The sequence below is a fragment of the Delphinapterus leucas genome, chromosome 15, assembly GCF_059928025.1.
Source record: "Delphinapterus leucas isolate spDelLeu-1000000601 "Yukka" chromosome 15, BTC_Dleu_Yukka2, whole genome shotgun sequence".
Lineage (NCBI taxonomy): Eukaryota > Metazoa > Chordata > Mammalia > Artiodactyla > Monodontidae > Delphinapterus > Delphinapterus leucas.
This window is the reverse complement of record NC_143143.1, coordinates 972095-986014: the sequence shown is the minus strand read 5'-3', so window position 1 is coordinate 986014 and position 13920 is coordinate 972095. Positions and strand designations below refer to the sequence as shown.

At 64.9% G+C, this 13920-nt stretch overlaps 1 protein-coding gene across 2 annotated transcripts; it reads right to left on the bottom strand.

Moving 5' to 3' along the window:
- Nucleotides 1-609: 609 nt before the first annotated feature.
- Nucleotides 610-12057, bottom strand: MAFK (MAF bZIP transcription factor K). Of its 2 annotated transcripts, none has more exons than XM_022563494.3 (3): nt 11865-12057; nt 4040-4119; nt 610-3201 (listed from the first exon to the last, which is right to left on the bottom strand). In XM_022563494.3, exons 2-3 carry the CDS (start codon nt 4073-4075, stop codon nt 2767-2769), a joined length of 471 nt encoding a protein of 156 aa, XP_022419202.1. In that variant the 5' UTR covers nt 4076-4119; nt 11865-12057; the 3' UTR covers nt 610-2766. The 2 variants fall into 2 exon arrangements, with proteins under 2 accessions (XP_022419202.1, XP_022419204.1); XM_022563496.2 differs by lacking the exon at nt 11865-12057 and adding an exon at nt 4771-9092.
- Nucleotides 12058-13920: the final 1863 nt, after the last annotated feature.

Genomic DNA, 13920 nt, shown 5'->3' with positions numbered 1-13920 from the left:
GGGGGGGGGGCGGGAGGGCTGCCCGTGTTCAGAAACCCCAACGAGCAGCAGATCTCCTGGCAAGCTTGACCCTCCTTCAGAGGCCAAGGCCAAGTGCTGACCCACCTGACCCTCCAAGGTCAGGGGGTTAAGGAGGGGGCAGCATCCCAAGGACAGGGCGCCCGCTCCCCCACCAGCAGGCCCAGGTTGGCCGGGCCCCCGGCTCTGGCTTTCAGGGGAGTCTGCTTACTGGCTTTGCCCTCGGCCCCAGGCAGACCCCATCTCTCCCACCCACTGCGAGCTCACCTTAGAGCCCCCGCCAAGAGAGCCGCCCTGGGAAGGGGGGCCGCGTCCACCGACAGGGGCTCCTCGTCAGGGCAGTAGGGGCCTTGGGAACTCCACCCACCACCTAGAAAGGGAGCCCGCCTGCCTCCACCTGCCTGAGCCCTCCGCGCGCAGCCCCGGAGACCCACTCACAAGTAGCATCTGACAGTGACCCCACCCCCGGGGGGGCTCCAGCCATGGGGCTGGGATGGGGTGGCGGCGCAGGCAGTGGTCCACAGCGCCGCCCCCCCCCGGGCCAGGGAAGGAGGGAGGGTTGGCCCAAAGCGCCAACCGTGCAGCAAGACGTGAAACCAGAAAACTCTTTATTGAAAGGTACAAAAGCGTCACGGCAGAGATGTACAGCAATAAATTAGGTGTGGCCGGGAGGGGACGGGCGGGCGCGGGCCGCACGTCACACCACAGGGGCCACGACATAGGGTCTCTTCTCAATAATTTATATCATGATAAAAGCAGCACAAAAATAAATATTGAAATGAAACTGCGGAGAGGCCAGAGGTGCGGGAAACAGGAGCGGGGCCTAGGCAGGGCCCTGTCGCCCGGAGGAGCGAGCCGGAAGCACGGGGGACGGGAAACCAGCCCCCCCGGCCAGGGGGCTGTGCCTGTTTTCTTAAATTAAAACATCCATATATTAAAACTGTGACAATGAAATTTCAACGCTCTGAGAGGAGGGGGAGGGATCACGCTGGTCTCCCAGGCCTGGTCCCGGGGAGTGGAGGCTGCGGGATCGGGATCGGGTGCTCGGAGAGCCCGGGCCGCCGCCCTCCCCGCGGGGCACCCGGCTGGGGCACGGCCCAAGGGCAGCGGTGGGCGGCGAGAGCGGCCAGCTTGAGAAGCCAGGCGCGGGCGGTGGTCCCGCTCCCACCCACACTCCCAGGCAGCTCTGCCCTAGAGAGGCTACAGTATCAAGTAGGAGGAAAAGGTATGAAAATCTACGATAAAATGTGTATCTAATTTTATATATATATATACTTTTCTCTCTTTTAAATATCCCCGTGGTCCTTACTGATATCCAATGTGGATTACCTACCATGGCTATGGTATCAACAGCTTCTTTACACACCGGCCGTGGCTCCGGAAGGACCCAGACGCCCCAGACCCCGCGCCCTCTCCCAGGACAGGGGGACGCTTTCTGGCTGTAGCCCTTGGGGCCCTCCCCCCTCCCCCCACTCCTCCCGGGACGGCTGGCACCCTGCGCGGGGTCTTTGCAGCTTGCTGGAGGGCTTACTAAATGGTGGGAGGCAAGCCAAGAGGAAACCACGAGCTGGAGCCCAGGGCTTCTGGCCTGTGGTGGGCTCGGGGCTCGCCGCCCACCCCTCGGCCCCCGCATCTTCCCAGGTGGGGCAGGAAGGGGCGGCCCCTGCCTAGCCACGCGGGAAGCCCCGCAGCGGCTCTCTGGGAAAGGACACCCCAGCAAAGGCCCCCCAGTCATCAGTGGCTCCGAGTGCCAGAAAGGAAGAGCGGGTGAAGGGTCCAGGCGATGATTAAGCACCAAGGTTGCAGAGTCCCCGTGTCCTCTGCCGACAGACCGTCCGAGCACTCCAGGCAGCTGGTCCTTGCCACCTTTCCAGCCCAGTGCCACCCCCATCATCACCTCCCCCCACCGTCCACACTCCTCTTTCTCCAACCCCACCCTTCTCCCTGCTCTCACCTCCTCCAGCAGCAGGACCCACGGACAGGACCACGGGCGCCGCTGCCCAGCTCCGTGGCCCGTGCCTGAGGCTGCCGCCGCCGCCTTCACACCTGTTCCACACGGAACACAGGGCTCCGCCTCCCCGGCCAGGCGGCTGCTGCTCCTCGATGGGGACCTGCCCTAGGTCACCCAACACAGGGGAAGCCCAAGGCTCACCCGAGCCCCATTAACGAGCCGCTCCCCAAGGTCCCCGGCGCTACCGGCACACTGATGGGAGAACTGGTACACGTGCACGTGCGCTTGCACGCACTCGTGTGTACAGGCTCGCACACGCTCTCATGCACATGCAGCCCTTCCTCCACCCGCTCACGGGGCACAGGCCTCTGGCTGAGGCTGAAGCAGGATCCCGGGGTGTTCGGACCCCTTGGGGCACGGTTCCTCCTGGGGCACCCAGGGCGGTGAGGGGGTCCTGCACCGGCTGGGGGGCCGAGCGGGGGACGGACGCGCTGCTCGTGGGAGGGGCGGAAGACGTCTGGGCCGCGAACCTCCCAAGGACCTTCCCTCCACACATCCCAACTCCCCCAGCGCAAGACAGAGCCCTGGAAACGGCCCTGAGCGAGGCGGCAGGGCCCGGGGGAAGGCGGGCCGCGTGGGCGCGTGCGTGTGCGGAGCAGGTGGCACTCGGGCCCCCGGGAACCTACTCTTTTCCAGCCCTGGTCCGAGCCCGGCACGGGTCCGCGATCTGACTCCGGCGTGAAGGGGTCCGCTCCCCGTGGGGCCCTCGACCAGCACCCCGCGCCCCCCGCCGGGCACTAGGAGGCGGCCGAGAAGGGCACGGAGGCGGAGGCGAGCTCGGCGGACTTGACGATGGTGATGACGCTGGTGGTGGCCACCCTGGTGGGCGTGACGGGGCCGCGGGCCACGGTGCGGGCGAAGGTCTGCAGGGCCTCGTACTTGGAGCGCAGGGCATCCAGCTCGAGCCTCATACTGCTGTTCTCGCGGGCCAGCTTCTCCACCTCGCGCTGCAGCTCCAGCCGCTGGCGCTCCAGCTCCTCCTTCTGGGTCACGCGCTTGATGCGGCAGCTGGCCGCGTAGCCGCGGTTCTTGAGCGTGCGGCGCCGCTGCTTCAGGCGGACCACCTCCTCCTTGGTGAGGCCGCGCAGATGCTGGTTCAGCTCCCGCACCGACATGGACACCAGCTCATCGTCGCCGAGCACCGGGGCGTTCTCGCCCGCCTCCTTCTTGACCTGTGGGGCCACAGCTCGTGGTCGGGGTGGGGACCGGAACACACACCACGGGCGCCAGGGCTCGGCCCCTTTCCCCTCTGCGCCCCAGGCCGGCCCGGCCTCCACCCTGGAACGGGGACGGGCGCCGCGGGGTCGCCTGGCATCGTGCACGCGGTACGGAGCAGGGTGTCCCCTGAGGGGGGGCCGTCGGCCATACCCGGCCGAGAGCCGGTCGCCCTCTGTCGCCCAAACCCCACGAGGACGCGGCCCGGCTGTGCTGCCCCGGGACTCTCCAGTGCCTGGTGCGGGGCTGGCGGCAACCCCTCCCTCTGCACCCCTCAGGCCCGTTAGGTCCCGCCAAGGCCGGTGGGACAAGGCTACGTGGACCCAGCGGGACCCCAGGAGGCGCCTGGAAGGGCACAGCCCACAGACGCACAGAGCGCTGACTCCGGCCAGACCCAGCCCTGCTCCTAAGCAGGGAAGCGGCCAGTCCCAGGGAGGCAGCGCCTGGCGCGGACCCACGACACCAGGCCCGGAGCTGCAGCGCCCGCTCACAGGCACCCCACCAGGGGCTCTGCGGAACCAGACGCCACCCTGCCCACGTCCGGGGCTGGGCTGACAAGTACGTCTTGGCCGGCAGGCACCCACCCCTCCACCCCCAGACGCCAGGGCCGGCGTCTCCCGAAGCCACAGCCCGCGACTCCAGCATCACTTCTCCCAAAGGTACTTCCTCCAGCCCACGGCCCCTCCCCACGCCCGGTGACAGGCTTCCTTCCTCAACTCTAGGGCGGTCCTGGGACAGGGGCTTCGGGGGCCGGGAGGGACCTTCCCGGGCCTGTGCCCATCCCCCCCCCCTTACCTTCAACGCCTTGTTCGCTTTGGGATTAGTCGTCATAACCTGGGTACAGTCACCCGGACAGAACCGCTTGGAAATGGTAACTGAAAATCACAGAGCACAGAAGCGAGTGTGATGAGTTCCTGACTGGGCACAGGTGACCCAAAGCAGGGACGACCCCCTGCAGGGATGCCCCGAGGAGGCTCAGCTCCCCGCTCTGCACTGTCCAGTCACAGAACCCTGCAAGCAGGGGCATCCTGGTGGTCCTGAGCCGCTGCCCAGGGGGCCCGGGAGGACACCTGCCCACACCCCCAACTCCAGCGGCGGCCCGAGAGCGGCCCGCATGCACCTTGTCTGGGGCCTGGCAGCCACACGGCTGTCCCACACTGCCCCCGCCCATGCCCCCGGGCCACGAGCGCCAGCGCCACGGGCTGGCACCGGGCAGAAGCAGTGGCTGCTTCCTGCTCTGCCTCCGGCCCCGAGCTAGACGTCTGCACCTGTGGCAGGACGCCATGTTCAGGGGTCCAAGTGCGCCGTAGCAAAGCCCCCTCCCGAAAGGCCACACCTAGCCCCTGTGAATCGCCACTGGCCCCAGGGACAGCCCCTGCCCTGGCAAGACCCCATCACTCTGGGCCCATCTGGCCCCCCAAGAGGCCAGGTGGGGAGCCCCTGGCTTGCTGAGCTCACCGTAATTACGGGTTGGGGGGAGCCCCGTGCCCGCCCTGGCCAGGCCCCACCCTCCCCAACAGACCTACCTCCGCCAAGGGCACTGCAGCTGTGACATCACCACCTTCACCTAGGCTGCCCCACAGCCATGACCTGAGGCCCAGAGCGTGGGCGGGGGCTCCCTACGCCAGCCAGCCTGCGACCAGGGGAGGTGGGAGCCACCACCTCCAGAGCTCACTGACCGTCTGGCGGGAGCCGTCTCTGCCGCCCGCCAGCCCCCGCCGCCCGCCCCGCCCTTCTCGTTTTCGCGTCTGCATTGTGTCACACATTCTAATCATTCATGAAAAAGCCAGCCAAAGCATCCCAAGCATGATTCCCCTCTGATAGTTGCCATGGCGACCTTGGGACGTAGCCAACCCCCGATGGTCGTCATGGAAACAGAGAAGCCCACAGCAACAATGGCTTGGGGCAGGCCGAGCAGACAGCGCAGGTTGTGGGGCAGCAAGCAGGCCCCTCGTGCCTGCGGCTGGGGAAGGCATGGGGAGGACCCGGCCCGACTCGCTGGTGTGCCGTGTCTCCAGCTTACAGGGTCGGGGTCTGCCCCCCAAGTTCCGAACGCCGGATGAGATGAACTGAGCAGAGAGAACGTCAGAGAAACACCCAAGGAGGGTCTTGGGGCCAGAGATGGAGCCACAGCAAAGCCTCCATTCTCAAGGTGAGGGAGACCTGGGTGGACGGCCTTCTCCTGCAGCCCTGAGACCCTCGCTGTAGCACTGCCTGGACCCTCCACCCACCCACCCTGCCTCCGCGGCCCGCCACCCTTCACCACCAGAGGGTCTCAGCACCCAGGCCTCTGGACCCCTGGTCGCCCCCCGCAGCACAGCCACTCTCCAGGGCGCTGGTGCGGGAGAGCAGGACGGCAGCAGGGCCAGTGTGGCCTCCGGGGGGAGCCGTGCCCCTCTGTTCTCCTCGCAGCTACATGTGTGCTCAAGACAGACATGCAGCCGCTCCTGGGGCAATCCTAGTAGGGAAGTAAGAGCTGCTTCCTGACTCTGGCTTGACCCCTGGCATCTGGGGGGACCCAAGAGTGCCCCACGGGCCGCCCCTCCCTCCGGTGCAGGGGTCAACGCTGGGCTGGAGAAGCCACTAGGAGGGCTGGTGGGCCAGGCGGCTGTGAGGCCATGAGAAACTTCTCCAGGACGAGCGGCTATCATTCCAGCTCGCTCCCAGCACGCCAGGGCATAGCTGGGCGGTGAGTCACCAGCTGTTTACCGAGCTGGGCTCACATTCCCACAGACTGAGGCCCCGCCCACCCACCCGGACCAGCTCCCACCCGGTGGGAAAAGGAGGAAGGGCGGGGGGGGGGGGGGTGCCTCCGCTCGGACCCCCCGAGCAGACCCTCAGTAACATACCGGCCTGGCCAGGACCCGGGCACCTTCAGGGCAGGGACGCCTCCCCTGGGGACCTGCCCACCGTGACACTGCCTGGTGGGTCGCCCATTCCCAGGATGTACATAGGCCTGGGCCTCAGCACCCCGTGGGCTCGGCCCCCTGCCCTCTGCACAGGTCCCACGAGCATTAGGCGCCCTTGTCCACCAGGTCAAGGTCGCCCAGGCAGACCCTCAGGCTACGTCCACCGGCTCTGAGCCCACCTCGTCCACCACCTGGGCTACTGGGGCCCAGGACCACGGGCGAGGAGCCCCGGCAGAGACGGGAGAGAGTGGTCCGGCTGGGGTCCCAGCCGGGGTCTGACCTCAGGGAGCTTTCCTCAGTTCTCAGACCTTCTGTGTCCAAGCAGATGGCGCGAATGCGTGTAAATATGGAGCCGAGGGGCTGGTCACCCTCTCTCTGTGGGTCTCGATCTTCCCTTCTGAAAAATGAGGGGATCAGAACCAAGGGCCCCAGTGCCAAATGTCCTCAGCTGGGCCACGCAGGTGACGCCGTGAGAGACACTCCGGCCGAGGGCCGCGCTCTCAACGCCCCCGGGCTGCAGGGCCTGTACCAGCACCCCGGCCCTGCGGAAAGGTGGCAAGTCCAGGGCGGGAGCAGACACCCACCGCCCTGCTCAGCATCATGACCCCCACTGCCTTGGCTTCCGCCCCCTCCTCAGGGACCTGCTCCTCCCGGCCCGGTGCCTGCCCAAGGGGCTCACACCAAAGTCAGGCCCAGGGGCAGAGGGCCCTTCTGCAGACTCGGCACAGGGACAGGAGCGGCACGGTTACTCACCTCTCGCCCAACACCCAAAACACACAAAGTATCGACCTCACATCACTTCTGACTTCAGAAAAACAACAGCTCGCTCTTGGAAAGACGTTCGGAGAAGAGTTTTGTAGGTGTAAAGAAGAGTTTACAAAACACCTGATTTTGAAACAACTGCCCTAAAAGGGTATTTGTGAACCACGGAACATCAGGCAACCTCATGGGCCAGCAGAGCTCACACAGGACGAACTGCTTTCTGGGACTCGGCTGGAACCGGCTGGGGTGGGAGACAACAGCTGGGCACGGGCAGGGGTGCCCAGTGCCGCCGCATCGGAGCCTGGTCACCCCACACGTCTTTCCAACAGCCCCGCACAAGGAAGGATGCCCGGGCACTGCCGCCGAGTAACAGAACCTGGCGACACACGTGCAGAGAGCCCTTGGGCTCGTTCTGGTGGGGTCACCCCAGAAGCTCGGTGGCCAGCGCTAGGCTGGGAGCCCGGATGGCGGGGCTGCCCTCCGCTCGCCCCCTCCCCAAGCCCTGAAGGAGCTGCTGGGCCAGACAGCGTGCAGCCAGCACTTCTACCCCAGAACACCTTCCAGGCGACCGTCAGCCTAACTAAGGCTGGTTTTCAACCCAATGGAAACTCCATTCTCACGTACAGCTGAACACGGAAGAGGGCTTCCTCTCTAGGAAAAGGGAACCCCAGCAGACTAGATGGAGGCAATTCAGATAACCGCGTGGTCTGGAGGGCCTTCGGGGGCTGCGGCGTCCCTCCCCTTCCGGGCCCATTAGGAACAGGGCAGGGCAGGGCAGCCAGGTCTGACAGTTCAGGATTGCTCTTCCGGAAGGCAGGTGGGCCTGGGCCAGGACCACTTCTTACCTTCCCTCTCACAAACCCCTTCCTCGGTTGTGACCTAGCTCCTGAGGTGACTCACGGCCTGGCCGTCCCCCGTGTGCTCCGGACCTCGAGCGGCTGGGCCGGGGTCCAGGGCCCGGGGGACATTTTCTCCATCACGGGAGCCAGTGGCTGACAGGAGCACTGACCCACCCGAACAGCCCCGGGTTTGGATTACCTAGGAGCAAGGGAGGTTCTAGAGTTTCAGATTCGCGCCTAGACTGGACGGCTAGCCCGCCTGCCCAGATCGTGAGCCTGCGCATGAGAAGCCGCGTCTCTGATACCGAGCAGGGTGGGCCCTCGAAACACTGCTCCTGTCCGGCCCGTGCCCGTGCCCCTCAGCCCAAGACAAGCAGACGGAGCAGCCCTGCCATTCCCAGGCCTCGAGGGTGTCAGGTCAGAGGAGGGGGAGGAGGAGGCAGGGCAGGTTCCCACTCCCGCAGCCGAGAGCGAACCCCAAAGCCAGAAGCCACCGCGATGCGGCGGCCCCCGCTCTGGCCGCACAGTGGGCACCCATCTGCCAAACAAGCACACATTGACTCATCCCACGAACCAACGAGCTGAAGACAGGTCCCAGGACCAGAAGGGCTCCCACCGCCTGGCCCCAGCTCCCCAAGACGGGGTGTGTGTCCTGCCGCACCTCTACGCGCACCCCACCAGCCCGGCCTGCACCCAGCCTCCAGGCTGGCCCTGGCTGGCCGCCCTCCGGCAAGACGTGACTGTCTGCCTGCCTCGGAGGACGTCTGGTCACCTTGCCTTTGCAGCCCGAGGAAGCTGTGTCATCCTGGCTACGTCCAGAGGTGACTCAGGCAGCTGCCGGGCTGACAGCAGGTGGAACGCCGCCCCGCACCCGCCACGCCCCGTGCCCCTCTGCTCCTGCCACAGAGCTTCAGGCCAGGCCCTGATCCCCTCAAGCCCCCGGGGGGTCCCCTTCTGGCTTCTGCTCTCCCCCAGCCCAGCTGTGCCATGCAGGGCTCCAACCAGCCCAACCTCCAAGTCCAGCCCAGGATGCCCCTGGAGAACCCACAGCCTGCACGGGCCCCGGAGGCTCACCCTCTCTCCAAACCTGCCCTCCTCCTGGGTCTCCAGCTCAGGTGATGATGGCCCCCCAGGCCTCACCTCTCCTTCCATGCCCACCTGCTAGGCTCGGCCTGCATCACCCTGTAGATGCTCCGGCCCTACAGCACCGCCTGGGCTCAGGCCCCCTGCGTCTCGTCTGTATTCCTATCTTGGTCCCTCAAATGCAGCCCCTCCAAGCAGGCAGAGGGAGCCCCCCTGGTCAGAGTCCCTCCTGAGCCCACCTCTCTCCTGACCACCTGTTGCCATGCCAGCCCCCCCCCAAATCTGTGCTGGGTACCCTCCCACTTCTGAGCCCCCTGCCCTCCCCTCCCCCAACCCTGGCATCACCAGAAAGACTCCCCTGCCTTCCCTGTGGTTAGGTGGGTGCCCCCTCCTGAGCACACATCAAGGGCTGAGCCCAAGACCTGGTCCTTCTGTCCAAGCCCTGCCCCCCTCGCTGGATGGAGAGCAGCGGACCCTCTTACCTACCTGCTCCCCCACCCCCACCCCACTCCTGGCAGGTGAAAGGTCTGCCACATAAGCAAGTGCGTTAGCACTGCACTGAAGGGAGGGGGCCTGGGGCGGCTTCCACCCCATCTCCTCTCTGCCCCCTGGCCCAGGGCACCCAGACAGGCAGCGCAGAAAAGCAGGCAGGTGCTGCACAGACCCCGGACACGGGGCCCCGCCCCACAAGCCGGCGAGGAGGCTCGGGGCTCAGTTTCCTCACATAAAATGGAGTGTGTGTGTGTGTGTGTGTGTGTGTGGACTGAGACCACACAGGTTCATTTCTACCTGCTCTAGAATCCTACAATTTTAAGGTGACACTTTCAATTTCCTGAAACTGTAAGAAAGAGGAAACATGACGAGTCTGTGACTTATAAAAAGCAAAAGTAAATAGCGGAGCAATGCATCTTCCATTAGCAGAGAACAGGGGGGCGGGGAGCAGAGGGGAGGGTGAGTCACTGTTTACTGCTCTGAGGAGCGGCTACACAGAGGACGCTCCCAGCTGGCCGGGGCTCCATTTCCCGTGTGGACTGGACCCGACATCCAGAAAGTCCGTCCAGAAACCTTTAGACTCGGGAACAGCCAGGACACGGGCAGGAATTCTAGGTTGCCCGAGATTGTAAACAAACTCTGCAGCTATGGCAGAGCCCGAGAGTGAAAGAATGCACCGCGGGGGACAAAGAATGGTCCGGAAAACGACCTGGCTCCGAGGCAGCCTCAGCTGCAGGGCTGGAAAAAGGGCTGGGACGCAGCAAGCCCCGGAGCCGACTTCCCCAGTAGCCTCGATTCAACTCCCATTTTTAGCAACCACCTTGAAAGTGAGCGATGCTGAACTTGGAAGCCAGCCCTTAAAGGCCAGCTATGCTCACGCACAAGAGGCAAAGGCACTCTGGGAAGAAGACTCACTTGTGGTTCTGAGTTAATAAATGTTTTATTTTGGAAGAGCGAGAGGTCTAGCTTTAAGTCATAAAAGCAGACACCCTCTACCGAGCTCAGACGCAAACATTCCTACTGGACCCAGGGAGAGAAGTTCTCCGAAAGGTGTCAACCACCCAGGATGCAACAAGCTGCAGGTGTGCCCCACCCACAGCACAGCCCACCTTCAGCTTCCCAGGCCCTCCCACCCGCTTAGGCAAATGCTTTTTTAAAAAGCGCCATCCCCCTGAAGACATCAGGCTTCGAGACCGGGCTCCAGAGACAGCACACATGGCACACAGCCGTACTTCATTAAGACACCTGTGCAGCAACCGCTGTGCGGGCAAAACCTCGCCAATGCCAATAAAGGGGCAAGGGGAGGGCAGTGGGGCCGCCAAGCCACACTGCGGGGGAGCCACTGATCTGTCACTACGGGCTGGGTGTGGGCACGCGAGTCGCGGGAGCTCCCCGAGTGAGGCCAGGCACCTGGCAAGGGGGTGGTGAGTGCTGGTCAACTCTGAATGAACTGTTAGGGAGAAGAGCTCACTTCTGCCTGGGGTACCAGGGCCGTGGGGAAGGTAAACAAGAGCGTAATCATTAACACACGAAAGAGATCAGGGGACTTCCAGCAACCCGAACCGAGTGCTCCGGGAATGTGGGCAGAATGTGGGCAAGTGCCGCTTGGGTGAAGACTCCAGGACACGTGGCGCGTGAGGATACTACAACGGGAGACAGGAGACGGAGGGCAAAGCGATGTGCTTTTCCAACGCAGACCCGGGGCCATAGCCCAACACTTCCCTCCCTCCCGGGTTCCGGAGAAGGTGTGTGGAAGCAGGCAGACTACTGACACATCGCTTGTGTCCTGAACTCGGAAAAGGCACCGAAGGACCCGCATTTCCAGTGAGAAGGGATGGAGACACCCCATTCACAGAGGAGAAAAATGAGCCGCGAGCCATGGGGTTCGGGAAGTGACGCGTTCGCCGTCCCCCTCCCCACCCCAAGCTCCCACACCGAGGCCTCCCTCCGCGAGCCCCGGCAGGTCGGCTGCTCGGACCGCGACCTGGTCGGCGAGGCCCCTTCTCTCCGCCCTGACCACCCTCGGCGCGGCGAGGACCCGGGCGCGGGCAGCGCAGGCCGGGCCTGAGCGCCGCCGGGGCGGGACCGCGCGGACGAGCCGGGCAGCGCCCGGGTGCGCGAGGCCCGAGTCGCCCCGGTCGCCACGCGCTCCCCGGCACGTGGCCCCTGCTTCCCCCGGAGCTTATCTCCGGGGCCTGAGAGCAAAACAGGTGGGGCGAGCCGGGAGGGGGCACCGGGCCCGCCGGAACGCCGCGCTCCCCACCCGGCCCTCTCCCGGCCCGCCCTGCGCCCGCCGCCTCCGGACACGGGGTTGGGGTCCGGGGTGCGCTCCCCTCCCCAGAAGGAAGGCCCCCAGCCCGCACGGCGCTCTCGGGACGGGACACCTGACGGCAGGTGCGCCGGCCGGGTCGGAGTCCCAAGGTCCGGCCCAATTTGGTCACGGGTCCGAGGGGGCCGTGACTCAGCGGCTGGCGCCCCCCCGCCCGGTCCCCCGGCCCCAGGCCCCTGGCCCAGCCCTGCCCGGCAGATCCTCACCTGGCGTCGCGCGGGGGGCGCGGGCGCGCGGCGGCTCCTCGCGGGCACGCGCTCTCCTCGCGCTCGCGCTCACTCTCGCGCTCCCCGTCGGCCACCGCCTCCGCCGCGCGCTCCGGCTCGGACTTCGCGAAGAACAACAAGTCCCCCCCGCCGCCCACCGCCCGCCGCCAGCCCGCCCGCCCGGCTCCCTAGCATCTGACACCGCTTCCGGGATCGGCGTCGGCGCGCGTCACGCCGCACCGCCCACCGCGCGCACCGCCCCCGCCCACCCGCCGCGCGCGCGCCAGCGCCCCGCCCACCCGAGGCACCGCCCGCTGCCGCGCGCCGACGCCCCGCCCCAAGGTTCCTACCACCCAGAGGCTCCGCCCCCGCGCCCACCTGTGCAAGGCGGGCGGGCGGTACCTATGACCGCAGGTGCAGTGCGCGCTGCGTGGTGGCGGCCCCGGCGTGCCCTGCGCCCCACACGTGGCGGCAGTCGTCCCCATACGTCGAACCGAGCCGGGAGCACCCCCATTCTCCCTCGAGCTCGCCCTCTCTCAGCTCGGGGGAAGGGCAGGCTCCTGTTTGGACTCCACATTCGTATTCTCCAGTTGGCCTCCCCTAACCCTAAACCTGAACACCCCACCGCCCACCCCCGCGCATCCCTTAGCCTCACCAGGGCCCTCGGAGACCCCGCCCTCCCCAGGAGTGATCGCAGCGGAAGCCCGTGTCTGGGGACGGTCTAGTGGTCTTATCACAAGAGGAGATGGGTCCAGGGACACACACACCTCCCTGTCTGTGGGGTAGGCCGGCCCCACAAATGAGGAAAGGGCACCCGGCGTCCCCTCCTGATAGGCGCCCCTATCTTTCTTTTGATTTCCCGTCTTGACCAAGATATGCGTAAAGAGAACTACTACTCTTCTATTGGAAAGAGAACAACATAAAATGGTGATAAATGGCTTCAACCCATAACCTCTATGTCTAGGGGTCCAAGACCCTTGGAACAGTGCCCACCTAAGGCCCAGCTGATGGTTGCCATGGGAAAACAGACCCAGCAAAGGCAGAACCAGGATGCTTCCCCGGCCTCAGGTCAGGGCCACCCCAGGAGAGGAGAGCCTCCGCGTGCTGCAGATGGAGGACAAAGCTGGGGAGGTGACCCGTCCAGTCACACGGCCTGGCCCACTACCCCCTCCCCAGCATTTGGATGGGAGGCCAAGCCCCTGGACGGTTTCTGGATCCTTCTCAGAAATAATAATGAGGCCACAAGTCTGAGTTCTGAGTAGAGAACAGGGAAAAATGCCAAGGCTCTGGGAGAGGGGGGCAGGCCTCCCACCATCTCAGGCCGCTCAGGGAACGGGAGAAAGTACTGAGAGGTTTGCAGGTCTTGCGTTTGCAGCCGGTACCACGGGTGGGCTTCCTTCTGAGTGACCTGCTCTGCTGGGGCCCCCTGGCCTCGTGGGGCAACCAGGCACACTGGAGCTTGCTGCCAGCCTCAACAGGAACGGCTGCCAATAAACACAGCGGCAGCAGCAGTAGCCCATCTCTCCAGGATGTTTTCAGAGCCGGAATTTGAAAGGTGTTTCCCCTTCCCTTAGCCCACACCCTCTGTCCTCAGAGGCTGTTGCTTTGTGGCCCTCTCAGCAGGACACCACAGTGAGTGATCGGTGTAACTGACTCTCTCCTCGCTGTTCTCATTTCCCTAACTGGACCGCAGTCTCTTCATGTAACCTTTGGTTACTAAGAGCACTGTCTAAATAGTCTCATCAACATCAGGAAAGCAGGGCCCGGGGAGGCTGCATTAGGGTGGACCTGGGAGAGAGATCACACCTGTGCTGGAGCCGTTCGCATCGGTTCACTTCTGGGTCTTAGTTTCCTCGACTGTAAAATGGGCTTGGTAAACAAACTTATTTACAAAACAGAAACAGACTCACAGACTTAGAGAAGGAACTTATGGTTGGGGGGGTGGGGGGCGGGGGGGCGTCGGGGAAGGAGCTGGGGAGGGAACGATTGGGACTTTGGGATTGACGTGTACACACTGCTGTATTTAAAATAGATAACCAGGGGCTTCCCAGGTGGC